The following is a 27,739-nucleotide window of genomic DNA, read 5'->3' as shown; positions in this document are numbered from 1 at the left end:
TCCCAAAGCCTAAAATGGGCTCTTGTCCAGCTGAGTCAGGGTCCACATCCACTCCACCCCCCATGCCTTCTATCCCCAAGCTGACCTTGGGCAGATGGAGGTTTCCCTGGCCTTAGGCTGCAACCTACAACAGCCAGGAGAATTCTGGAGAACCCAGCTTAAGTGAAGGTGGCCAAGGGGTCAGAGGGAGAAGGGACTAGTTGCAGATCCCATCCCCCCGGCCAGACACACAAAGGCGGGCAGAAAAGTGAATGAAAGGGAGCAAACAAAAGGCCTGCTTTCCACATCCGCATCAGTCTGGGCACATCTGCCTCACATGCACTCACAAATGTACACACATCTCAACTTCAATCATTTAAACAACACCCTGGACATGTTGAGAATCTGGGCAGTTCAGAAGGGTCAAGTGGGCATTAGGAAACGATTATTCCCAACCCCTGTTAATACTAGATCCTAAAATATCCTTGTTGGTTCTTGCTAAAATAAGATAGACATCCTGGGCTCGACTGGGACCTGGGTTAGAGTTAAAGTCAGGAATGGATGTCAGCAAGGGTGCAGAAGCATGCTCACGCCCCCTCTGCTGACTGCAATCCCATCGTTTCAAACTCTGCTCAGGCCCCGTGGGTCCCGGAAAAGAAGCAAAGCCGAATCGTTGGGCCACGTGGGGTTTCCCAGTGGCCCCCCACCTGGAGGGTCCCTGGTCAGCCAGTCCTTCCGCAGATGGCATCTTACCTCAGGTAACGAGTCCTCTCCAGGGGGCGGAGAAGGGGGCCGGGACATGCGCCTGCTCACACGTGACATAGCCGGAGGGTGCCTTTTCCAGATCACGCGTGCTCTCCGTGAAGTCTGAGGTGAGGGCCTGTCACGCTCTCTGTTTGAAATTTGGGCCACGATTCTTACAGAACAGGCTACCCCTCCTCCCGGCTGGAGTGGAGAGAACAGTCAGGAGTCACCCTGTGGGCTGGGCCGGGGGGGCCTCCTGTACCTTTTTTCTTGCCTTGCACTCAGTTATGGACAAACCCTCCTCCCCACCGCCCCTGCCTCCCTTTCATCGGTTATGGAGATAGCTCCAAGTAATGCTTAAAACCAGAGAGTATTTTTCATTTTAAAATTCAAAAAGAGAGCAGTAGCTAAAAAAGCAGCAGCGTTCCCTCTTTGGAATGCCTTGGTATCTATTTTCTCCAGTTTAACTAGTTGGAAAGTCACTCTAAACTGAGGGCGCCCTTCTTGGCAACAGAGAAAAACTGCCATAGCAACAAACTTGGAAGCGCACGCATCCCTAAACTGAACTGGCTCTTGCCTTCTGTTTTAAGCACATATCACAAGTCAAAACGAATTAAACACAAGGCCAGTTTGTAATGGTCCGTCACTAACCCGCCTCATTGGAACGAGACGGAGGCGTGTGGGCTGGAAGAGGGCCTGCGGAGTCCCTCCCTTTGTCTGGGATTGCAGACCGCCTGCCAAACCAGCCCTGCACAGGAGTCCACAGCCTGGCGGCCCCTCAGCCGGGCGGGGGTGAGGTGGGGGGCCGTCCTGAGCGGCTGCTGAAGCCCAGCCAAAGGCCCAAGTGCGTAGGCCTTCCTCCCTCAGGCCTCCAGAGTCAATCACGTGTCACGGAACTGTCATCAGGAGAGACTTCATAGGTGAACATCGCAGGATCCAGAGCTGACACTGGGGGTTTTCCAAAGAAACGGAAAAAAAACTAACACAGGCCACTCAGGAGAATATAGCCAGCAAAAAGCAGGAAGCATATCAGGTTAATAGTTTAATCTGTACATCACATTTTTTTTTTTGCAAACCATTACAGTTTTATTTAAATTAACTTTTTCTTGCAAAATAGTCATTTCATTTTTTCCAACAAAATCTTATAAAGGCAAAAATAAAATCTTATTTTGGCAAATGTCATGAAGTTGATACTGGCAGCATATGGAGTTAGTTAAAAATAGACGGCAACTTCTAAATATATTCAAGATTATTTTTCTGACCATAGTCAAAGACAAATTTTCATTTAAAGTGTGGCTCCACCCAATGGAGTTGTTTTATGTTTTTTTTTTTTTTCAACTTCATTTTCCGAACGCAGAATATCATGAGCTCATGACTTACATAAAGGGCCACAAACACTGCACCTGGCTTAACAGAGCCCTCCCCATTTTAGGCTGGAAGTCAAGTCATAGTCCTGTCATCATGGCCCTGCTGGCCATCAGGGAGGGTAGGGGTCCGCTGCCTGCCCACCTGCCACCTGACCCAAGTCCTGGGTAGGCTGACCTGTGTTCTCAGGGGCCAGCCGCAACAAGCCCAGGATACCTATCACAGCCTAGTGCGGACTCGGGGAGTTGTAGGTAGATGCCACCCAGTGTGACGTTTATTGCTTATGATACAAATCAAAGGTGTTTCTTCTCACCTTTTCTGTATTTCAAAGTGTATTTTTTTTTTTTAATTACAGCGAACTGTTTTTGTTTTGTTTTTTTTGAAGAGCCCTTTGCTGAGAACCTCATGGGCAGGTTGGGAACCAAAGTTCTTGGACACACCTTTGGGCCTAAGCCAGACCCGAGGCCGAGGCTCCACGTGCCAGCTCGGTGGAGTTTCACCCTACAGAGCTGGTCATCAGGCCAGGTCAGGGTCCGCTGATCACTGCCCTGGACAACACACCAATGAGCCCAACACTGGAATCCACTGGAAGTACATCTCCAGTCCAACCTCACCTGAGTTCAGCAGATGCTGGACTGGCCTCTGCTCACCCTGCCCTTCGGCTCCCACCCACACCCACCACCCAAACGGTACCTGAATCTGTATGTGCAGCTCCAAACTCCTGCATCCTCACCTTCTCAGCCACTCAGCCCTTGAGGTGAACAGTATAAAACATAACCTGATTCTAAAATACAGAGTCAGTATTTTACAGTGTGTATGAAAAGTGCCTTTGTCACATGTACAAAGGAGTCTGCACTACACCAAGCGTGGGTGTTCGGCCCCAGCCCTGTGGGGGATGCCCCACCGCTGGCGGCGCTCTGTCCTCCAGCCTGAGCCCCGGCTCAGCTGGAAGGGGAAGGAGGATCAATCTTCTCGGAGGAAACTGGTTCCACTGGCCCCTGGCTCCAGACTTCTCTGCACGCTGGATCACGGGTCAGTCACTGCCTGGGCTGGCAAAAAGCACAGGAGACAATGAGAGGCCGGCAGGACCCCAGCCCACGTCTGGGGAGCAGGTGGTGGGCATGTCTGTGCACACGTGACAGGGAAAGGCAGGCTGACAAGACAGAGAACAGCAGAGCAGGGGGCTGGGGCAATGCGGCCGCTGCTGGGGGACCCTCGGCTTCAAGGACTAACGGGTGTCCCACCTTTCCTCCACCCTCACCACTTCTAGGAAGTTTGCCAGACACATGCTGGCCCCTAGACTGGGTCCCTGCTCTGATAGGGCAGAAGGCTTGAGCAAAGAGGACTCTGGGGTCCAGTTCTGGCCCTGCCCTTCATTTGCTGAGGGACTCTGGGTAACTCTCTCAGCCTTCATGGGCCTCGTTTTCTTAATCTAAAAACAGGGTGACTGTACCAATCTCCTAATGAGGGTGCTGGAAGGGTACAAGGAAGTGTGTGTGTGCTCTGAGAAGAGCATTAGAGGCCTATCTCATGACCACAGGGGCACCAAAGCAGAGAGGAACAGAGCCTCTCCTCTGCCTCTCTGTGGCCTGGGGTGGTGTCACCACACTCGGATCTCCAGGAGAAAACCATACACCATCCCGTGGCCCCAGAAGACCCTGCAGCCTTTACAAAAGACCTGGCTGGAGCATTCCCTGGGGTTCCTCAGTCACGGGGTCCCTACTGCACATCTCCCGAGAGCCTGGCCCAACAGGCCGACCTCCTCCTGCCACCCTCAGGACAGCGAAGCGCCCAGGCGGGTGGACACTTGCCCAAGTCCATGCCTCCGTCCCAACCACACACCGCCATCCCTCACTGCACTCCCTTCTCCAAACATCTAGAGCCCCCGGGAGTGGCCCAGGTGGGCCAATGGAGGTGGCCCAGGTGGGCCCAGGGTGGCGATGGAGAACAGAGGCTCTGAACTCGCACAGAAGGGGTTCGAACCCTGGCTCTGACACAGCCGCAACTCCTTGGGCAAGTCCCTCAGGGTCTCTGAGCTGTGCTTCCTCATCTGTAAAGTGGGGTGAATATCTCCATTGGGTTGTTGTCAAAGGAGATGATTAGCGTGATGCCTGGCACGGAGTAGGCGCTCAGCAACGTGCGTACAGAGGGATGAGAGGAGAAGCCCTACACAGTCGTACGAAGTGGAACATCAGGGAAAGGGCTGCTGAGACTCCTGATCCGCCCTCCCCGTCCAGGTGAGGCAACAGCCAAGAACTCAGAACAACAGCCTGGACTTGGCCCCGGCCTCCCGACTCTGGTCCAGCACTCCCTCCCTACTCCCACGCTGCCTCCTCTCACCAGTAAATGCCCTTGTGGGGAGAACTCAGAAGGGCTGGCGCTGGAATGTTCCGCAGGGGTGAGGGCCATCACCCCGGGCAGCCTCCTCCTGAAGCTTCCCTTGTGACTGGAATGAGCCCCCATCCCTCACAGGGCCCATGTCCTCATCTGCAAAACTGGTTTTTCTAGGCTTCCGGTTCTTCCATTTCTTTGGTCAAAGCCCTGACGGGGAGAGGCCATGATCTAATTCTTCCTTCCCAGCCAACGCGCCCCCTTCCCAAGCTGGCCGTCTGGCCTGCCCTGGTCCCCTGGGGCACTGGGCCGCCTGCAGGAAGGACAGCGGGGCGGGAAGGGGCGCAGCTCTGCCTCCTGAGATTTCAGGGAGCCAGGGGGCTTGGAGCACACAGTCCCTACTGTATCGGAGCCGCCGAACACTGAGTTCCTAAAAATCATCAGCCCCCCACCTGCCTACCAGCCCAGGAGGGGTCTCCCCAGCGGCCGCTTTGCCCATGGAAGGAAGCGTCAGCAGGTGGCACTGCAATCATCTCAGCAGCAGAGAGGAGGGGACATGCTCAGCGCCAGGTGAGGGGCCACGCCAGGAGGGGGCTCTTACTTGGAAGGTGTTAGACAAAGGTGTAGTGGAGTCCGTTGCTTAAGGGGGGGTAAGGTGGCACCGTCCTGGAGGACAGGGGGGCTTTAGGCGGGAGGAGGGCCAGATGCTGCGCTAGACGGGCAGACAGGAATTAAGTGGTGCGTTAGGTTCCTCGTCTGCCCCTGCAGCACCAGACGCCCTGCGCGGCAGGACCAGGGTGCCGTGGGCCCCACTGCCCACCACTAACGGCCTGGGCTTGCGGGGGCATATCCATGGGGCCTGGCCGGGGGCCTGACCTGCAGTTCCCAGAAATGTCTCTGAGCTGGAGAGAGGGAGCAAAAGTGAGGAAAGGCTGCAGCAAAGGTGGCCACTGAGCAGGGACGTGACTGCGGGGTGTCGGGGTGTCAGGTCTGGGGCACGCTCGCCTGCTGGTGGTTAAGGAAGCCGAGGACAGTAGGTCCACATAGGTAGAGCAAGCACAGGCCAGAGAGGAGGGCACTTTATGGCAGGGAAGGTGCCCCTGCTAGAGCCCTGGACATGGGAAGGAATTCAAAATCGCCACGATGGGCTCAGGGAGCCCCAGGATCATTACGAGGGGCCCGGGAAAGCCGTCTGCTGTCTCCCCAAGGAAGACCCCCTCTCAGCCCACGCACACGTCCTCAGGGGAGTCAGAACAGCAGGGACTTCAGTGACTCTGTACGGGATCCGAGCTGGGAGACAGAGAACAGGCTGCCCCTTGTCCTCGGTCATACCCATGGTTCTGCTTCCCAGGGCCAGCCACTTCAAGGTCCAGCAGGCCCCACCCGTGGTCACTTCTAGACCCTTTGGCCAGGGTTGGAGGACTGGTGGGGACTGTGACCCCACTTCAGGCTCTATGACCACCCCTCTCACACCTGGCCAAGGGCACCACCTAGACATGCAGTGGCAGCTGCATCTGGGGAGAAACAGCACTAGGTGAACTGTGAGAGCTCACACAGGGAGGGCACATGTGGGTGGGGAGAGGAGCCAGGAGTCTCTTTCCTGGCACACGCACACGCACACACGCACACACACACACACACACACACACACACACACACTCCCATCCCATGGTGCTGTTTTTTTCCCACTGGACAGCAAAGTCCCACTTCCCAAGTCCTGCTTTCTGGCACAGGCCACTCTGATAGGTGAACAGTGACTTTGATTTGGGAACCAAAGCAGGGACCCCAGGGAGGGTTAGAGGGGCCCCATTCTGCCTTGTCCCAGCAAGAAATCCAAGCACTAAAAGGCTTTCCTGCCCCTTCCTCGTGAGGCCAGAAACCTTAGCCTTGACCCCTTAGCTCAGGAGAACAGGAAAAACCTGTTCTCAACCCACAATCTCAGAGAAAGCGGAATAGCAGTACCACTCCCAAGATTTAAGAATGAGCTATACACCCTCTCCTGGGACACTCCTGAGCCCCAGTCCCCCTCGCAAGCCCTGTAGTGCGCCTGGGACAGGGGAACATACCACTGTCCCTCAACTACCGAGCCTGACGCCTGCTTTTCCACTGACCCCGACAGGCCATGCCAGGCCCTGAGTCCAAGGAGCAGGGGGTGGGGCCCAGCCTCAGAGGCTGTCCCCAGGGCCTCACCTGCCACCTGCTTGCTGCGCTGGGAGGCCTCTGAGGCCAGGGCGTAGGAGATGTTGATGATGCGCTCCTGCGCCTGCAGCTGCGAGTCCAGGTCGGCCACGCCGTCCCGGTCCTGGCTGGACACCGGCTGCAGATTGCACATGCTGTGGGAAAGCCAGAAAGCAGGCTGTGGGCCTCGCCACCCCCAGGCACCTGCCTCAGGAGAGCAGGGTCTCCCTGGCCGGAGGATCTCACCCTTTTGGGGGCATCAGATAAAAACGGTGCACCTTCTCTCCAAAGGGGCACATGCTTCTCCCCAAACACCTAGTCACAGCTTTGTTCCTCCTTTGGCGAATCACAGACCTCAAGATAAGAGTTCCAGCTCTAAGCCCGTATTAAATCCAGACGGGAAAAGGGTAACCGGTCTCTGAAAGGGAGGCCCCCAAATAGTCAGTTTATGTTTCTGAGGCTACAGAGGCTGATGCGACAGGAAAGCCACTTCCCGGGGTCCCATCCCGGCCTCCAGGGATGTGGGCAAGGCCTCTGGCACCTCAGGACAAGGCTGGGCCCCTGGCTCTGGTCTGGGGATCTGTGTGAGGGAACATGGGCCCTAAGGCTGGGAGGGCCGTCCTTCGGGCCTATCTCCAGCTGTGTCCACTTCACCACCACACTTGGCTCCACTCCCCACGCTTGCCAGGGCCACGGGACACAGATTTGGGGCCAAGGGCCTAGGATGCCCCTCTGAGTGCTTTAGGACCTCCCAGATGACCTGGGCAAGCTTCTTGGCTGATCTGCGGCTGATGCGCTGAGAGCCGCCCTGCTCCTTGCCATGAGCGGCGCTGGTCTGAGACGGAGGCCTGACAAAACACATTCCCCGACCAGCCCAGCCCAGGGCCCATTCAGTTGCGACACCCCTGGGGTCGGCCTAGCCGGTCATCAGGGCTCAGGCAGCATGAGGGCTGACCTGGACCGGGCAAGGATGTTACGGATCTTCTCGGCCTTGCGGTACCGCGCCTCCAGCTCCTCCAGGCTGGGCGGCTCTTCAGGATCCAGCTCCACATAACGCTCGGGGATGGAGACCTTCTCTGGTTTGGAGAGCTGAGGAAAGGTGGTGGGAGGCACAGATGTTGGGTTTGGGACCTGCTCCCCCCATCCTGTCCCCAGCCATGAGGTAGGCGGAGGAGCCCGCAGACTTCAGCGATTTGCTAAGATCACAGTGGCAGTTCACTGTGCAGTCCCGATCTGAATCTGGGTCTGACTCCAAAGCCGGTGTTCTATCTACCGTACCAGGCAACCTCCTACAGGCCAAGGGAAGGGAAGGGGGAAGGCAAAATAACTAGACCAGTAAGCCCTGAGGATACAAATGATCACCCTAAAAGCTACCCTTGATGTGATCTGACCTCTCCAGCCACACTGACCCACCTCGGCCCCTGCTCTTTCCTCTGCCTGGGATGCTCCTTCCTTGGGCTCCATGGCCTCTTTCTCATCCTCCCAACCTCACCTCCAGAAGGCTTCCCTGACCCTCCTTCTCCCAGCCACCCACCCCTGCCACTCCCTCCCGTTTCCCATTTGTTTCTCCACTGTCTAGAGCAGGGACTTGGTACTTAGCAGCCCTTCAGCAAACACTCCTTGGATGGGTGGCTGGGGGGCTGGGTGGAGGGATGAAAGAAAGTGATAGTGCTTTCTGCCCCTACAAAAGACCCAGACAGGAGGCAGCCACATTGAATCTACTGCTCTCAAGAGGAAAATGACCCCAGCTCCTCCCCTCACCAGGCCCTCACACACACCCAACAGCAACCTCAGCTTGGTGAACCTTTACGTGGGCCAAGAACGCTAAAGGTAACTTTTGCACACACCTCAGGGAATATTTTTCTTCCTTGAACTACATTAAAATGGGGTTGGTTGAAACTTCCAAAAACAAGCTAAATCCAATCCCAGGGCAAATCTGGACTTGAATTTAAGCCCATGCAGACCTTTCATTCTGGTGAAAGATGGCAAGAAATAAGTTCTTTTCTGTCATTTCCCATGAGGGCAGATGCAGAGGAAGGAAGCAGATTACATTGTAGCAGGAGGGATTTAGGTTAGAGATAAGGAAGAACTTTTTCCCCTGGCTGGCAGGCCAATTAGGACACCGCAAAATGCACTTCCATTGCCAAGGCAGTGTGTAGAAGCTTCTTTTGTGGACCTGAGAAAGCACGGACCTTTGGCTGTTTCAGAGGTGCCAAAGGGAAAAGGTCTGAAGGCAAGGGACTAACTTCGTTAAACCCTGGAGCCCCAGCTGATCCCAGAACCCAGCAGCTCCACAGGCGTCCATTTGCCCCCATCCTGTCTCATCTATCCTTCATGTGGTGAGAGCATTTCCTCTTATGCAGTTTCAGGCCAGGCCAAGTCCTCATACCAATATGTTTGGGATATCTGTGGGCCACTGTGCACTTCATTCAACAGTCCTCATTCAGCAAATATTTACAGAGCATCTATTGTGTGCCAGGCCTGGTGCTGGGTGCACAAAGGTGAACCAAACAGCCAAAGACACTGCTCTACAGAGCTTACAAATGGCACAACATAGGCCACAGGAGACCACCCTATGTCTTGAAGACCCTAAGTCTGTCACGCTCTCCCTTTCTCTTCCCTTGGGTAAGACACGGTCCTGACTGAGGTTACTTGCTTTTCTGGGCCCACCCGGCCATGACGCGTTTGAGCCACCAGAGGGCGAAAGAACCCAGACCAGACCTATCCAGGTCTCCTAGCCTCTGCCATGCCTGGATATTTCACCTGTGATTTCTAAACCTGCCCTGCCTTTTCCCCAAGTCTGACTGCCCAAATTGGCCTGACTGGCCAGATGCAAGACCAACCCCTGGTTTTCCAGGGAACATATCCTAACAATAACAACTACCTCATCACATGCCTACTATGTGCCAGGCCCTGTGCTCACAGCTTTCGAATCATTGCTAATTGTTCGGGCAATGTGCTGAGTCACTTAACCCTCCCCACAACCCACATTACTGCTGAGGAAACTGAGGCACAGAGAAGTTAAATGACTTGCCACAAATTACAAAGAGAGACAGATCTGAACCTGCATCAAAATGCCTGGTCTCCTCTTACTACCTCCAGGTGCTGTTCATCTATCCTCCTGGGCCACACTGAAACCGAGCCTGTCCCCATTCAGGGCAACAACCCCCCACCCCACCCCAATGCCCCTGGGAGGGTTGGTCAGGCTGGCGTCTGAAGGCTGGGCCTCCTGGGGGCAGCGTGAAGGAAGCCCCTGCCCTCACCTCTCTGCTGATGTCCACGTCATAGTCTTGTGGTTCCAGGTCCAACTCAGTGACAGGCATAGCCTGCACCTTCAGCCAGCCATTCTCCTCCTTGTCCTTTCTGTCCCCTTGTACGGCCCGTTCCAGCAGCTGCAGGTCAAAGTCCTGCTCGCGCTTCCACTGGTAACAGAACAAGAGGGTGAAATGTAGTCACTTCCTGGCTATCCCTTTTGGGTAGGTCTTGCAGGCACTGGGGTCCTTGGGAAGATGGGCCTGTGACTCATTAGGGAAAAGCTGTGTGACCATGGACCTCAACCTCATCTCTAAAACAAGGCAGCAGCAATCCTGGGACACGGATGGTCTCTGCTGTGTTCTGAAACTCTGTGACAGAGAGAATAAGACCTCTGCCCCTTTGATGCAGCCGGTCTCCAGACCGCTGATTTCTCTCTGATATGGGCCCCAAAGTGTCCAAACCTCCCGGGCAAGGGTCTAAGATCCACGACTTTAGACTCACAATGGTCCCCAGGGATACAGGAGGCTCCCAGGTCCAAGGAGGTGACCCTAAAACAGAAGCTGGGACAGAGCTCAAGAGAAGAGGTTTGCCGTTTCTGTCGCATGACAGATCACGGAAGCCCTCCTGGTTCAGGAGCCATGTTGTTCCAGCTCAGAAACAATGGGCGAAACAAACCCTCTGAGGCCCTGGTAAGCAAGTGGAATAGCCAAGAGCCTCTCTAGCGGGCAGTCCCAGCAGGACACAGTTAAGGGCAGGGAATAATGCCTCCACGGTGGGACTGGGGAGGTGCAAGCAGGAGCAGCTTGCGGCCAGGAAGGCAGATAAGCTGCTGCGTATCACGCAGCTATTTGGGGCAGATGTTTTAAGTTAGAAAAACCAAACACATGTAAAATTTAAATGCTAAATCAAATGCAACATTTCCAACTCTGTAACAAGCAGGCTTCACAGAGGGAAACTCTAACCCAGCCACTTTAAGATCCCAGCACAATGGTTTGGCTCCGCCGCAGCCTTCCTAAATCACCTGTGGCCTGCATCCCCACAGGTCTCGACGCTGAGCAGGTTGTTGAGAGGAGGGAACGGGCCCAAAGCCTCCCTTTTCTTGAGCAGAAGCCAAGCAGACACTTCTCCATCCCAGGTTGTTTTCTCCTTCCCACCCCACCCACCTCACAGCGCCCCAAGTGGCCACCGTTGTCTTTAATGCCCCCTCAAGCCCGCACTCACCCAAGCCCCAAACCCACGGCCATAGCAGCACATTTCACCCATTCGTGCACAAGCTCTCCATACTGACTCTACGTCAACATAATTGCTTTTAGGTGACGGTTTCCAATTAAAGTGTAAAAGGATTAGGCAGTTGAAAATTCAGGGATGAAAAATTAATTTCATGATTCACAAAGAAAACACACATTTTCTTACACGCTCACCAGTGCCCCAAAGAGAGACAAGACCTCACATAAACCCAGCCTGATTGTTTCCACAAACAGAAAAAGTTCACTGGACTCTACAATGTATCCTGGGGAAGAACCACGCCAATCCATTGTCATTAAGCAACACGTTTATTGGCGCTGAGGCAGAGACTTACAGAAGTCTTTTTTCTTAAAGAGAAAAATTACAAGGTATTCAAGTTACGATTTTTAGATCATTTTTCTACATTTGAGACATCAGGTTGTGAAAAGTCAGTTTTACCTCATATGACATTTACTTATAAAGTTTAAAAGTTACTGGCTTTGCAGCTTTTCAGGATATGAGTATCCTGGGTCTTACCCCTTTGGTGTCTGAGCTAACAGCTGCAGAGAGGCCCTCTGAATACAGATCATAATGTATCTTGCTACCCGTTCAAGTTATTAAATACTAGAAACACAAAAAGTTTTCTGTAAGAAATTGTGCCGATGGGGCCGGAGGAATTAAAACTGAACCACCTCAGACTTGGCAGAATTTATTCCAACATGCAATCTCTGAAGCCTGTGTCTACTGTCCAGATGTGAGGCGTGGACTTTGATAAATTCATCATGCCCAGACCTCTGACAATGACCACGGCCCTCAGGCAGTGGGGCTGGCTCAAACTTTTGGGGCAGCTTTTGGGATAAGGGAATTATGAGTCAGTAAGCCTGCATAAAGGGGGCAGCAGAAAGGTGAGTCACACATGGGAGTGCTCACTAGGCTATGGAGAAAAGAGCTGCTATTATAAGCCTGGTAACAAGAGCACAGGCCAGTTAGAGAATGGTTGATGCAAATTAGAAGCGTCTGTAGACACAATCAGGCAGGATTAGAGAGGCAATGAGCGGTAACGCTAAAAGCAGAAGAGCTTGTGCAATGAATTAGGGGAAGAGCAGTCAGGCTAGAGGTCTAGGGAAACATTTGATTTCAAACAACAGGGAAAAGTCAAATGGAATGTTTCCAAAAGGGACCTAAGGCGACTGTGGGCAGGGTGCCGTGCCTGGAAGCACCACCAGGGAGCAGCAGACGCCCCGGCTCTCCTGGGGCAGGGGGAGGCCCGTCAGCACCGCGGCAGTGGGAGAGCCCCAGTCCTCGGAGGTGAGGGCCACCACCCTCTGCTCAGCTGCCCCACAGGGCACCCGCTTGGAGGTCTGGGAGGCTGGTTGGCTTGCACTCCTCCTCCTCAAATCACAGCACCATCTTTCTCCTCCACTCCTTGAACCCTGTACTTCCCAAGTCCTTGGTTCAGCTGAGAGACTCCGAATGCTTACAAAGGCCTCCCTCAAGCTCGACTGCAGAACTGACTGTGGACGTCCTCTCTGGCTCCTGGGCTCCTGCAGTGACATCCTCGTTCCTGCTCTAGTTCCGGGGCGCCCTCTGACCAAGTCACACTTGCGTCCCGGCTTGTGGACACACAGCCCGTGGGGTGTTCTCTGAGCCATCCAGGTGGACAGCCCGCTCTCTCGGGGCTGAGAAGTGCTTGTGTCTGGGGGACTCGGGGAAGCTCTGCTCCCTGTCCCAGCCCCGCCTGCCTGGACCCTCCTAACATACTGAGCCGAGATCTCCAGGGAGCGGTTGGCTGAGGTAGCGGGACGAGGGCAGACCCGTCCTCTCTCCTTGGCTCAGCGTCCTCTTGCGCTCCCGGACCAGCGCCTTCTGGTGCCGCTTCATGCGCTCCAGCTGCTCCTCTGCGCTCATCTTGCCCCGCTGGTGGTCCCCTGAGTACAGGCGCTCCAAGGCACTCCTGGGTCTCTGAGGGGCAGGAGGGACAGACAGGGCAGCTGGGCTGGGAACACAGAGGGCAGCCGCCCCGCTGGCTTCATCCTCCTCTCTCTCTCTCTCTCTCTCTCTCTCTCTCTCTCTCACTCACTCACTCACTCACACACTCACACTCTCTCTAGATGGGCTCCTCCTGGCCACTGACAAGCACCTCCTCTAAGCACACTCGTGGACATGATACCGCTGGCCCTCGCGGGCTCTCTGGGCAGCACCCAATTCTGCAGATGCAGACACTGAGGCCCAGGCCTATCCAGTTGGGCAGAAGCACATCATGGGCCACAACTCAGGGTGTGACTCACTGGGCGAGACTGGGGAGAAAGGTGGGAGCCCCTTGGGAAATGGGGAGGGCAGTGTGATGCCCTTCTTGGTGGGCAGTGGTGAAGGCATCATGAGCACCTGGTGACATGGAATCTGAGCTCTGGAGGGGTCACCTGGCAGGATCACCAGTTACCGTCTACCTCGGGGCCCTTCCCTCTGTGCATGAGGGAGCAGTGAGCCCCTCAAGAACTTCTCAAGGCCACTCACAGGGTAGGTCACCTTGCTGCTTTCGGCATCTAGACCCCTCCGAAGCGTGACGTAGGGAGCAATGGTGGACGACTGCTGGAGCCTTGACGTGGACCCCGAGAGCCCTTAGTGAGGAAAGAGAAATGCAAGTGGATTTGTGGTGAGGACAGGCTACCAGCCCCTTCTTGATCATCTCCCACTCCCGTGAGGGGACCATGAGGATCCAGCCAACAACCCACGCTTCTTCCTCCCCAGGGCCCGGAAGAGCAAGGCCCCAGGTAGGGAATAAGGGGCCAGCCCATGGGTGCCCTCTGTCCCCAAAGGAAGATCTGGGGACTACCCTCGTCTTCCCTCACATGCAGAAGACCTGGGCTGCTTGGCAGGAGGAAGGGATGGAGGGCGAGGAATGCCCTGCATCACTTCCTCCTGATGAACTCCTATGCATCCTGTGTGATCCAACTTGGGTGCCTGCCTGTGAGAAGCCTTCTCAAATGCTCTAGGCAGAATCAGTTATTCCCTGTATTCTTCAGTATATTCACTGGATACTGCACTGACCACAGTGTCAACATGCCTGTCTACAAATTCAACAATGCCTGGTTGAATGAATAAATGACTGAATGAATAAATGAAGAATGGAAAGAAGAAGGCACCAAGCATTTACTGAGTACTTACTATATAATAGGCAGGCATCGTGCCAGGCATTTCATATAGATTTTGTCCCGCTGGCCCTACAAAGTAGCATTACCTAACCACTGTGGAGGTACACAATCTAAAGCTCAGAGAGGTTAAGCAACTTGTCCAAGATCACATGGAACCTCAGCCCGTGCTTTCTCCACTAGCAACATTCTTATCAAGGCTGGTCCCTGACATCTGGAAACAGGCATCACACTGAGGACTCCACCAGCATTTAGTACATAGGAAAAAGAATGATAAACGTCCTGCAACGCCAGACTCCTAAGCAACAAAGAACTGTCCTGCCCACAGGCCACTAACACTGCCATTGACGAACACCTCTAGGCTGTAATGAATGAAGGGAAAAGGGTCCCCAGGCACAGTGCCAAGGGTTGTGTGGCCCAACTCAGCAAAAGCCAGTCCCCTCCAGGGACCAGCTCAGGACACAGCAAGCCTACACAGCATCATGGGCTGGGAGTCACATAACCCCACAGGAGTCCAAATCATGGCGGTGTGGCCTCCTGTCTTCACACCCTGTCAACGGGGGAAAGCGCCTGACCTCCCACCAAATGAGGGAGTGTGGTCAGGCTGCTCTGGGGTTCCAGATGGCCTCCTTTTAAAAGGATTTCAGAAAGAGGATCTGGCTATGGGGGAAAATAGGGCATGGGTGAGCCTAATGGCCTAAATCTGTTCCCACCCCCATCTCAAAGGGATAGGGGAGGAGAGAAGACCCAACTGAGGAGAAAGGTGTGTTTGTTTCAATAAAGGACTCATTGAGTCTTAGAGTGACACAGAAGAGGAGAAAAGCCTCTGGAAGGCATGAGATGGGATGGCCAAGCTGATGACAGTCACCCAACATCCCAGCCTGCAGGGTGGGATTCTGGCTCTATCACTTATTGGCTAATTGGCAAGTTGTTTCATTTCTCTGGGCCTTGGTTTTCTTATCTCTAAAATGGGGATAACAATAGTACTTCCCTCACGGGATTATCATGAATCTTAACTAAGTGAATATAATAAAGTGCTTAAAACAGCACTGGGCTTTATAGTAACTGCTATTATCATTGTTCCCGGGGGGCAGATGTAATAAAAGAGGATGAAATCAGGATGTGAGCCAGAGGCAGGAAGGACAGGCCCTCCCTACAGCCCAGAGTCCGCTGACAGCTGCTACCCAGGCTGAGGCCCCACGCTGCAGGCAGAAGGGTGTGAGGACAGGGTAGGGCTGCGGAGCAGTGGTGTGGCAGTGGTGGGGATGCCCAGGAAGACTCCATGGAAAGTCTCGCCTTACCTCTGCCTGGCAACGTCTGGTACCTGCTCTCAGAGCCCACGAGTCCCAGGGAGGGAGAGGCCATGTCACCACTGAAGGTCGCCAGCTCAGGCTCACTGACGTATGACCGGAGTTCCACCTGTGGGCAGAGTCTGAGGCCGTCACACCTGCCCCACCGCCGTCCCTCTCCCCACACACATTGGGGCAACCCCAGGGGTCCCCCCTGCTCACCCTTGAGTCCCCGTTCAAACACTGCCCCTGCTCCCGGTCTCGCTTCCTCTCGTCCGACTGCCGCTTGAGGCCCCTCACTGAAGTGTGCCGGATGATGGTGGCCTCCCTCGGTAGAGGTGGCACGGCCGGGGGCTGGTCCTCCGGGCTGTAGAGCTCAGGGAGCGGGGGCCTGGGAGGTGCCTCGTCTTCCTGCTCAGAAACAAAACCAGAACCAGTGCCCGGTGAGAGAATGCTCAGTGGCACCATCACAGTGGTGGCCCAAAGGGAAGGAGCAGGCCACCTTGGGTCTGCAGGGAGTGACCACTTCAGCCCAAAGATGCCAACGTTTCCCCAGGTTGAGCTGTGAGGTCGGGAGACGTCTCTGCTCCAACCCCATCCTTCCCTTTGATTCACACATCTTCCATTTTTCAAAGTGTGGTCTACACACAATCCAGAACTCAGGACACGGGTCCACGCTCTCATTCCACTGGCTCGGAGTGCACCGTCAGGGGAGGCAGGCTGGTAGCTCTGTGTTTACCTGTATGTTTATGGCAGCACCCCACCACCGCCACCCCATCCCACCATGCTCGGACGGAGCCAGCCCGCGGTCCCTGCACCGCCTCTGCATCCTTCAGCAGGCTGGGGATCTGAGCAAGGACCATCTACATCCTCCTGCCCTTTCTATCAGAAATGCACATGGTTACAAAATATTTCCTCCTTCCTGACTCAGGCACAGAATAGGCAGTCAGGATGGGTGACTCACTGCCTTCTCCACAGCCCACTCCCTGGGCTGGGATGAATGTAACTATTTTCCTTGAACCCCCCTGTCCACAATGCTCTCTGAGGGCTGTGGCCTCTCTACAGACTGACAGCCTGGCCCCTGACTGCCATGAACACCCACTCCTGGCACAAATGACCATCCAGACTCCTTCCTCCTAACCACCCCCTTTCTTAGCCTCATTTTGCTTTGTTTTTCAGAGTTCAGGAAAGGGTGCTGTAAGCTTGTTTTGCAAAAGTTTATCAGCACTCTTCTAAAGCAACACATTTCATTATTGTGTGAAGTTTAAGCTGCCTACCTAAGATACCCAGAGGCTCTCTGAGCATCAGTGGTTTCCAAACCCTGACAAGATCTTGGAATCACCAATTCCTAAAAAAGCCCCCCAGAAAGATAAACGCAAACCATTGACTGCCTTTGATTGAAGGGAATAGAATGTCTGGAGACAGAGGGTGGAAGGGAGGGAGACATTTTATTACATACTTTTTTATATCCTTTGATTTTGTACCCTTTCAGAGTATTGTTTAATTAAAAAAATGACATTAAACTTAAGAAAAGCCAAATAAAAATGAAAGAACTGGGCTTCCCTGGTGGCACAGTGTTTGAGGGTCCGCCTGCCGTTGCTGGGGACACGGGTTCGTGCCCCAGACCGGGAAGATCCCACATGCCGCGGAGCGGCTGGGCCCGTGAGCCATGGCCGCTGAGCCTGCACGTCCAGAGCCTGTGCTCCGCAACGGGAGAGGCCACAACAGTGAGAGGCCCGCATACCACAAAAAAAAAAAAAAAAAAAGAAAGAAAGAACTATAGCTACATGCAACAATATGGGTGAATCTCACAAACATACTGTTGAAAGGACGCAAAATATGAAAGAATAAATATAGTATTATATATGGGCAAAATAGAAGTGTTTCGGATGCAAATATAGGTAGTGAAACAAAACAAAACAAAAAAGCAAGGAAATTATCAAAAAAGTCAAGATAGTGGTTACCTCTGGGAGAAAGAGAAAGGGCCTACACTGGGAAGGGACCCACAGGCCCAAGGGCTTCTGATTGCTGGCAAAGTCCTATTACTTAGTCACAGATGTAGAGAACAAATGTATGGATACCATGGGGGAAAGGGGGTGGGGTGGCAGGAATTGGGAGACTGGGATCGACACATATACATTATTGATACTATGCATAAAATAGACAACTGATGGGAACATACTGTATAGCACAGGGAACTCTACCTAATGCACTGTGGTAACCTAATGGGAGGGAAGTCCAAAAGGGAGGGGATATCTGTATGTATCTGGCTGATTCATTTTGTTGTGCAGTGCAGGATAACAACATTGTAAAGCAACCATACTCCAGTAAAAATTAATTAAAAAAAAAAAAGTCCTATTTCTTGGTCTGAGTGTTGGTATGAAATGGGTAGTCTCTTTATTATTATTTACTAAATTATATGTCCATGTTTTTTTGTTTGTTTGTTTTGTTTTTTGCGGTACGCGGGCCTCTCACTGTTGTGGCCTCTCCCGCTGCGGAGCACAGGCTCCGGATGCACAGGCTCAGTGGCCATGGCTCACGGGCCCAGCCGCTCCGCGGCATGTGGGATATTCCCAGACCGGGGCATGAACCCGTGTCCCCTGCGTCGGCAGGCGGACTCTCAACCACTGCACCACCAGGGAAGCCCAATATCCATGTTTTATGTCAATTTCAGGATGGATATCATTGTTTCACAGAAAAAAATATAAAACAAGCAACCAACAATAAAAATGGTAAAACTGGTGAACATATATACAACTAGGAGGGGAGAGAAGACCCACCCACCTTGGTGACCCTGATGCTCAACCAAGTTGAAAAGCCCTGCTTCCGAGCCACAGCAACCAAGCTATGAAGAGGAGCCTCTGTCTTCATCTATTTCAAGCTGCTTGTTCTGCACAAGGGGAAACTGAGGATGCTCAGAGAGGGTATGGGCCTTGCCTGAAGACCCAGAGACAGACAAGGGCTGGAATCCAGGCAGTCCTGCTCACAGGCCTTTTTCCCTTTGCTCCTCGTCCCAGGGGGCAGGCATCTTGCATTATATTAGCACCTGTCTGTCCCAGCCATTCCTGCTACTTGTTTTGCTATTTTCTACCTCCTGTTTTGTGGCTGGTGCTCCATGACTCTTAGATCTGGGAGTGGGAAGGAAATCTCAAGATAAAGAAGTTCACAATGACCCTGGTTCCCTGCACCTGTCTTCCAGCTCTGGGCTCTAGACCATGGCTGGAAGCAGGTGAACAGTGAAGACCAGGTATAGGAACTCGTGTGTTTTAGCCAGCACTGTGCACTGATCTCGTCAGACGTCCTAAGCATACACGGTGCCCAGGCAAAGCTCCTTCAAGCCCTTGTTGGCAAAAACCTAGAGGTCTCCATTCCAAGGTCCCCTCTGCTATAGCTTCCCTGTCACTTGGACCAGGCCCCTCATGCTTTCCAGCCAAGGCTGGCCTGCCCTGGAAACATGAGCTATCACAGTACCTGACCACATCTTTTATTTCCTTAGAACCTTCTGTGCTCCCAGACTCAGCCAAGGGCTTGGCCCCTCTCTATGCCAGGCAAGCCAAGGTGTTGGCCCAGGCAACCACATGGGGCACATACCTAACCTGAGGACCAGGGCTGAATGTCCAGTTACGTGTCGGACGGCACAAAGAATGGTCAGGAGATGTGGATGGATTCACTAACTAATATGGAGACCTTATGCAAATTTTAACACCTTGGGCCTCAGTTCTCTTATCTGTGGGAGGGAGATGCTGACCTTCCTGTCTATACTCCAAGCGGTTATTGTGAAGATCACATGTATCCTCACAACCCAGCACAATCCTCAGCTGCAGATGGAGATATGGATACTCTTCTGCTAAGATGAGCTCACTGCCCAAACCGCAGGTTTGCACGGAGCCCTGCGTGGGGCAGCCACACACTTCTCTGCACGATACAGATCACAAATTCTGCCCTACTCCACAGTCACTGCCTCTTGCTAGGCTTCAGTTTTCCCAGCTGCAAAATGGGAGAGGTGGGCTAGATCGCCTCTAAAGACCCTTCCAGTTGTGGGAGACTAAGCACAATAATGGCAGGAGCCCCTACCTCTCCTTAACTGCTCATGGCTCAGGAACCCCTCAGGACTCTGGCTGGTCTGTCTCCCCAAGCTTCCCTAAAAGCTTCTCTCCCAAGAGAAGAGGACCTGAGGACAGAGAAGGACAATCATCTGCCAGAGAGGAAACGACAGCGCCCAGCTCCTGGTCATCAATACTCACAACTTTGGGCTTCGTCTTGGTTGGTGACTGAAGGGGAGACGTCACCTTCCTCAGCTGGGGCAGGTGAGGTCGGTACGGCACGTAGGTTTGCAGCTGGGGGAAGAGTCGAACCTCCAGAGGGGTCCGCATGGGGCTGATGGGTGGGCTGTGGTGCAGGAACGGCTTGCTCTCAGAAGAGGAGATTGAAGGCACAGGCGGGTGAGGAAGCAAAGGCACTGTTTTTCTCTCTGAGGGGTGTGGAGAGAAGCAAAGGGTGCGATGAAACAAAGACCCTCTTCCTCGGAGGACAAGGGGAGTGACTTAGGCCACGAAGACCCGACCTCCCCAGGGGCCATCGCCCAGGCTCCAGACGCTGGCCTCCACCACCCCCACCCCCAGGAAGATGGCCCGCTCACCCGGATTTTTGACCGATTCCACCAGGATTCTGAAGTTCTCTTTATTTGCACTCAGGCCTGCAATGACATCTTCGATCCTCCAGAGATCCTTCTGTATCTGCGATTTCTCCTGAGGAAGATAAGGCAGTGGGTTCACTTCCTTCTTACCTCCTCACCAGAAGTTTCTTCTTAGGACTTCTGCTGTCATTCAGACAGAGCCCCTCACCCTGGGGGGGAGTATCCCCTTGGAAACCCCACCAGGTCTAGAGCCAAGCCTGCTTCACAGCTTCCTGGGCAAGTGCAGACATGAAAGATGCCCAAGGTCCAGGGGAGAAGCTTCAGAGAAGCTCTCACAGTCTACCTTTCCTGTTTCCACCTCATTTAAAAATAGACTCCCTTAAATACTGTATGATTCCACTTATATGAGGTTATCTAAAGTAGCCAAATTCAGAGACAGAAAAATAGAAGGGTGGTTGCCAGAGGCTGGGACCAGGGGGAATAGGGATTGTTTTTTTAATGGGTACAGAGCTCCAGTTTTGTCTGGGGGGAGGGGGGAATGCAGATTGTTGTTTAATGTGTACAGAGTTGCAGTTTTTCAAGACGAAAAAAATTTCTGGAGATTGGCTGTACAACAATGTGAATACACTTAACAGGACCAAACTGTACACTTAAAAATGGTTAGGTAAATTTTTGTGCTACATACATTTTACAATTTAAAAAAAGACTGTCTTAGGCAACCATGGCAGAAGGGAAGAGAAGGCAAGGCCTAGAGGTTATACCATCCCTAGAATATAAAGAGCATCTTTTTGAAGACAGAGCTGAATCTTGGGATTTGGGATTTAGTATAAGGGGCAATGGATATTATTTGGCAGTAAAAAGGAATGAAGTACTATGTCTGCTACAACATGGATGAACCTTGGAAACATTATGCTAAGTGAAAGAAGCCAGACACAAAGTGCCACATACTGGGCTTCCCTGGTGGCGCAGTGGTTGAGAGTCTGCCTGCCGATGCAGGGGACACGGGTTCATGCCCCGGTCCGGGAAGATCCCACATGCCGCGGAGCAGCTGGGCCTATGAGCCATGGCCGCTGAGCCTGTGCTCCGCAACAGGAGAGGCCACAACAGTGAGAGGCCCGCGTACCGCAAAAAAAAAAAAAAAAAAAAAAAAAAGTGCCACATACTGTATGATTTCATTCATACGAAATGTCCAGAATAGATTAAGTCCATAAAGACAGAAAGTAGATAAGTCGTTGGCTAGAGCAGGGGTAGAAAGTTGGGGTGGGGATGGGGAGTGACTGTAAATGGGTACCAGGTTGCTTTTGGGGCTTGATGGAAATGTTACACAACTGACTGTGGGGATGGTTACCCAACTCTGTGAATGTGCTAAAAAAAAAAAAAAAATCAGTGAATTACATACTTTAAAATAGTGAATTTTATGGTATGTGAATTACACAATAAAGCTGTTATTTTTTTTTTAAAAAGTACGATGGGGGGCTTCCCTGGTGGCGCAGTGGTTGAGAGTCCGCCTGCCGATGCAGGGGACACGGGTTCGTGCCCCTATCCCGGAAGATCCCACATGCCGCGGAGCGGCTGGGCCCGCGAGCCATGGCCGCGGAGCCTGTGTGTCCGGAGCCTGTGCTCCGCAACGGGAGAGGCCACAGCAGTGAGAGGCCCGCGTACAGCAAAAAAAAAAAAAAAAAAAAAAGTACGATGGGAAAAGAGGCGGGCTACACAACCATGCGCAAACTCTGAGAAGCTACACCCAAACCACCAGGGAAGAGGCCCTAGAAAGAGGTGAGCAGGGTCTGCTGTGATTAAAGGGTCGTGGGCACCTTTTAATCGAGTTGTGTAAACATCAGATATGGTATTCTTTTTTTAAAAATTATCATGGTCCCACCCCATGGACTTAAAAAGGAGGCTCCACACCCCTATCTCCTTTCCAGGTACATCGCCGGCCTCAATTGGAAGAGTTCTCACGTGTGTGATATTTATGGACCACTGCTCCTGGATACATCCCCACAGGGCTGGGCAGTGAGCAGGTTCTCAGGACATGTACGCTGAAAGGACCAATCACATAAAATTCCCTGATCAAATACTATCTAACAGGCATAACAACAGACATCTGAAGCCTCCCTCCTAAGGGGAGCTCACACTCTCATACTCTCTCCACCCTTCCAACACCAGTGCACATCCTCAGGGCTGATAAACAAATAACAGGCTTAATGTTCAGCTCCCCACTAAAGAACGAGTGTCCTAAAACAGACACGTTACTGAGCTAACAGGATTATCTCTAGAGCTGAGGTCCCCAAGCAGAGTGCTGGGAACAGGTAAAGAAGGAACATGGGGTTAAGATCCTCTCTCCCTCTCTCTTTCCTCCCCTGGCAGTCTACCTGGCGTACTTCTACCTGTCGGTTCACAATCCTGCCCCCATTTTGCCTGTCACCTCAACATGTAAGAGAAGAGCAGAGAGAAGCAAAGGCCAGAGAACTTCAATCCAAGGACGATGGAATTTCAGAACTTAACGACAAGGTGAAGGAAGCTTTTGGGGAACACGAGAGTGGGGTTTCATACCTGTATCCTCACATCACACCAAGCAGGAAGGCTCCAATGTACTACATTCAGCAAAGGCTTGAACTCACTGTCCAGAAGTAGGGACACCTACACATAGCCTCATCTCTCACTGACTCTCAGGGTTACCTGGAAGTTCTTTTATCCTCTGGTTTCCCTGCTTGGGTGGCCGTGAGGATCTTCATAAATAAAGCTACTCATCTTTACTCAAAAGGCTATGGGTTTTCTCACAGCCAACCCTGGCTAAAGAGGGGTGAGTTTCCAAGCCCCATTACTGAGAATTTGCATATGGGGCTGCAAGCCTATCTCCAGCGTCAATGATTTATTCAGGACTCTAACAGCTTGCCTGGCTTAGAATTACACCAAAGAAGTTAGCACAGAGCCTGCTCAATGAAAGGCTTTGTGAGCTTCCCAGGTCATTGTGGCACTCAGGGAAAGCATAAGCAACGCCACTAGGCTAGGTGGAAATCAAGCTGCAGGGACCAGGCTTCAAACTGGCCTATCTCCTAGTAACTTATAGGGCTAAGTTCTCTAGGAAGTCTGTGACAAGACCTATACATGGCACCCATTTGTTTTTTGGAGGGAAAAGAAGGATTCTGGGCCTGCTGTATGTTAAATTACCACGAAATAAGGCACAGTAGAAATACAAATAGCCAATAATCATTAAAAAAGATGCTTAACCTACTAGTAATTAAATGAATGCTAATAAAAACATGATGTCCTTTTTCAGCATGCAGACTGGCAAAAACTAAGAAGACTGATAACATCAAGTGTTGGCAAGGATGTGGGTAAACAGGTTCAGTACTCTCATGCACTATGGGTGGGAGGGCAAATGAGTGCAGCCTTTCAGAGGGTGATTTGGTGGTATCTGCCAACATTTAAGATGTACACTCATGTCAACCCAACAAGTCCACTCCTAGGAGCCTATCTTAGATAAATGCTCATAAACAAGCTCTAAAGGCAGTTACACAGATGCTCACTGTGATACCATTTATAAAAGCAAAACACTGAAAATAACTTAAATGCCCATCAGAAGAGGAATGGCTAAATAAAGTATGGGATATCCACACTATGAAATCTGTAGCATCAAGACCAACAATGTCTAATACAATTTCTGAGATTATGTAAATCTTCCATAATCTGTGCTGTCCAATACAGAAAGCCAGTAGCCACATGAAATAATTCTGGTGTGACTAAGGAATATATTTTTAATTTAGTTAATTTTAATTAATTTATGTTTAAATTTAAATAGCTACCATACAGGGCAGCATAAACTTGGGGGTATCTTTCTTGGAAAGATTTCCATTACATAAAGTTATGACAAAAAAAGCAAGTTACCAAACAATGTGTAAGTATGATTCCTGTTTAAGTAAGCCCAACTCCCTCTCCCAAATAAATTATATGATACTATGTACGTGCATACATTTGGAAATGCACAGAAAATGGTCTGGAAGGCAACACTGCAAACCGATGGCACTGATTACATGCTGGGAAGGTGAGGGACTGGGCAGAGAAGGGAAGGAGGGAGGAGGATCTTTTGTGTCCTGTTTTGGTTTTGCTTCTCATTGTTTGGATTTTTCAGGGAGATGCATTTATGTGTTTTCTGTATAATTAAAGAAACATAAGGAATGAAAAGCTAAAAAAAAAAATTATGGCTGAAATTAATGTGGATGGTTGAAGTCCAAGAAGATAAGTCTAATGAGACCGAACAGTTCAAGGAACTAGTAACTAGAAACAATTGTTTAAAGGACTTTGCCAACAATATTCACTTATTTATTTTCAAGCCACTATGCTAAATACTGGGGATACAAAAAGAAGAGGAAAATGTTAGCTCAAATTAAGGGAAATTATGGGAAAAACCCAACAGCCACAGGAGACAGACAAGTTCTGGGTGACCTCACAGGCCAACCCTGAACTACAGGCAAGAGTCTCCTCCACATGCTCCTAGACCAGGCTCTCTAGGACCAGCTCTAAAGCGGTGAGTGGAAGTGAGTGGAAGCATAGCAGGGCCTGGGAAAAGCCTTCTAGTCCACAAACCTAAACCTCCTCCCGAATTCCTTCGGTTTTCTGGGGTGATGCTGATGTGAAGAGAGTCAACACATTCATTAAGTCACTTGAATGAAGAGGCCTGGCTAGAACTAGTTTATCAATTAGCAAGCCTAGCCCCCAGACTGGCCCAACAGGCTGCCTTGTACACAAGAACCCTCAGTTAATGCTTGCTGAATTCAAATAAATAGAATTTATGTCAGGGTCCTGAAAGAAGAGATACAGATCTGAAGTTAGGTTCAAAAGCAGGTTATTTTCCATTTTCAAAACTTTGAGGGTGGGGTAGAAGCCTGGTTGGGCACCCAATGGGGGAACACTGGCAGCTGGAGGACCCAACCTGCAAGAAGGAAAACCACACAGGGCCTTTCTTCCTCTCAGCTTTGGAGGCAGAGGCAGCCACCAACGGGGCAGCCTGGTTTTAGGGCAGAGAAGGCAGGGCTCTAAGGTTGCCTTTCCCGAGTGAGGCAGGGGCCACAGCAATGGGTATCACCCCACCTGGCCTGAATTCACACTACTGATCAGGTGAAGGCCTGATAACATCTATCCTCAGGAGTCCGGGAGGGAAGGAGGCGTGGCTTCCTGCTGCTAAGTGAGTAGCTAGGAACCCAAGGCAGGGCCAAGAACCAGGAACACAGATCACCCTCAAGTATCTGCAAGGTTAGGTCACTACTGTCTCCCCTTGGGGCTGTTTCCCCAAATGACCAGTAGTAAAACCCTTAGAAAAATGCCCAGGAGCTTGTCTTTGAGAGCAGAGAGGCAGGGGGAGCTGAGGTGAGGCTTCTCACGACAGCCTGGCTGGGGCAAGGGTTCCCCAAGGGAGCGCTTGGGGTGGTGAGCAGGCTGAGTCCGGGTGCAAAAAGAGAAGGCCCCTGGGTAGGGCTAACATCCCCCACAGGTGAAGACTCCAAGAAGAAATCAGAGCTCAGAAGGGATGAAGAACCCTTGGGTCACCTGGAAAAAGAAGGCTCTTCTGTGTTGCTCCTGCAGGGTCTGCTTCAGCTGCTCCACATCTCTCTCTAACTTCAGGTATTCATTCCAGGCATTTTCCATCTCCTGTTGGCCAAGGAAATGCTTCTGATTCTGCGTTATGACATGCCCACCCCTCAGAAGGCCCCACGAGCACCTGTGCTCCTGACCACTGCTGACCCGACAGGGGAAGAGGGAAGGGGAGCCTGGTGGGTCTCAGGCAGGCCTGGGGAGAGAGATAGGCCACCTGCACCATCCCCTCTCCCACCCTTGGGGATGCTTTGGTTCCCAGCTCCGGCAGAAAGGGCCTGTACCACATCAGATAGACAAATAAAAGAGCAGAAATTCTGACGTCTCAGAGTTAACTGCGCACAGATCAGGGGAACAGCCTTGCAGGCTGCTCTCAAACATCTGACCCCTTGGGTGTCACTGTAGCCACCCAGGAGCCACTGAAAGAAAGCACCTTAAGGCACCGGTAGAGACAAGGTAAGCTACTGTGAGGAGGCAGCCTGGAGGCGTTCTGCTCTGCCAAGACTCTCGCCCCTGGCCACCAACTCCACTACAGCTTGGGAGGTGAGGAAAGCAGCCCCCCGGCCAGCCCATGCTGGGGGGTCAGGGGAGCGTCTGCCACCCTCCACACCCTCCACGCACAGTGGACTCTCTGGAGAGCTCTGCCCGGATGTGGACAAGGTCCTCCTGCAGCAGCCTCTGCTGGTAGGCAATCTTCTCCAGGTGCTGGGGCTGGTCTCGGTACTGCTCCATCTGTCTGTGCAACACCTCCAGCACGGATTCCAGCTGATCCTGCACCAGAGAGACCGGGGCCAAAGAGCAAGAGAATGGCAGAACATTCCCGGGAGGCCGTCCCCTCCAACCCCGCCCCGCCACACCAGGAACTAAGCAAACCTGCTGGATCTAACGGAGGCTGAAGGGGCCAGTGCCCAGCTAGGGGCCTGAGAGTCAAGGCCTCTGATTCCAGCTCTGACTCTGTCCGTTGGGTGGCCTCCTGGGACAAATCACCTAACAGCTCTGTGCCTGTTTCCTCATCTATAAACTAGGCATTAGGCCATCCACTCCTTAGGGGATAAACTATGAAGCTAAATCAAAGAACAGATGGAAAACTCTGTAAGCACTTGAATAAAAAGGCCATGTTAGGGCTTCCCTGGTGGCGCAGTGGTTAAGAGTCCGCCTGCCAATGCAGGGGACGCGGGTTCGTGTCGCGGTCCCGGGAGGATCCCATGTGCCGCGAAGCGGCTGGGCCCGTGGGCCATGGCCGCTGAGCCTGCGCGTCCGGAGCCTGTGCTCCACAACGGGAGAGGCCACAACAGTGAGAGGCCAGCGTACCGCAAAAAGCAAAACAACAACAAAAAAGACCATGTTATTTATAAACCTTGAGCATCACAAATATAGTGCCTTGTTAAAATGTGGAAAAGAAAAAATTCACACGAAGTGTCTAAGAGACCAAACATCAGTGGCTACCAGCCTATTCGTCCCCTCCCAACCAGACTTGCTTCACCTAAGGCCCAGATCCTTAGAGGAAAGGAGCTTTAGGAAGTGAGAGCCTCTGCCCTGCTACGACTCTGGCCACTAGACCAAACATCAGTGGCTACCAGCCTATTCGTCCCCTCCCAACCAGACTTGCTTCACCTAAGGCCCAGATCCTTAGAGGAAAGGAGCTTTAGGAAGTGAGAGCCTCTGCCCTGCTACAACTCTGGCCACTTTCTCCAAGGCAGCCGCCGCTTCCCTGGGGTTCAGGAGCCTGGGGTCATCACTGCAAGCCAGTGGAGCCGTCCTCTCCCAGGCTCACCTCACAGGGCTTCCACGGAGAGGTGGGGGTGGCCCAGAGCAGAATTAAGGTCAGGGAGGTAGTACTTGGAATAAGTAGGCTGAGGTCTCCCTGGAAGGTTTCCTCTGGGTTCAGACAGAAACCCCACAAGAAGTACCCTTTAAATTCAAAGACATTGTTCTGAATAAACTAACAGACATCTGTTGTCCAGTACTAACATGATCCAGTCTATACTGAGGAAACG

At 52.3% G+C, this 27,739-nt stretch overlaps 1 protein-coding gene across 9 annotated transcripts in view; it reads right to left on the bottom strand.

Annotated features, from left to right (window-relative positions):
* Window positions 1-1,849: 1,849 nt before the first annotated feature.
* Window positions 1,850-27,739, bottom strand: part of PLEKHA7 (pleckstrin homology domain containing A7) — a 214,534-nt gene continuing 188,644 nt past the window's right edge. For 4 of the 9 annotated variants that reach the window (XM_081240244.1, XM_081240250.1, XM_081240251.1 and 1 more), the window contains 11 exons: window positions 26,364-26,513; window positions 25,698-25,799; window positions 20,154-20,262; window positions 19,759-19,985; window positions 15,737-15,925; window positions 15,527-15,644; window positions 13,591-13,694; window positions 12,838-13,038; window positions 9,861-10,019; window positions 7,553-7,686; window positions 6,042-6,752 (listed from right to left, as the gene is read on the bottom strand). In XM_081240244.1, coding sequence (XP_081096370.1) covers window positions 6,320-6,752; window positions 7,553-7,686; window positions 9,861-10,019; window positions 12,838-13,038; window positions 13,591-13,694; window positions 15,527-15,644; window positions 15,737-15,925; window positions 19,759-19,985; window positions 20,154-20,262; window positions 25,698-25,799; window positions 26,364-26,513 — 1,926 coding nt within the window. In that variant the 3' untranslated portion in view covers window positions 6,042-6,319. Of the gene's footprint in view, window positions 3,138-5,020; window positions 5,132-6,041; window positions 6,753-7,552; window positions 7,687-9,860; window positions 10,020-12,837; window positions 13,039-13,590; window positions 13,695-15,526; window positions 15,645-15,736; window positions 15,926-19,758; window positions 19,986-20,153; window positions 20,263-25,697; window positions 25,800-26,363; window positions 26,514-27,739 lie in introns of those variants that run through there. The other 5 variants (XM_081240247.1, XM_081240252.1, XM_081240246.1 and 2 more) reach the window with 5 other exon arrangements.

Source organism: Mesoplodon bidens, assembly GCF_964165515.1.
Source record: "Mesoplodon bidens genome assembly, chromosome: 7".
Taxonomy (NCBI): Eukaryota; Metazoa; Chordata; class Mammalia; order Artiodactyla; family Ziphiidae; genus Mesoplodon; species Mesoplodon bidens.
The sequence above is the reverse complement of the archived record's forward strand: the minus strand, read 5'-3'. Positions and strand labels throughout refer to the sequence as shown.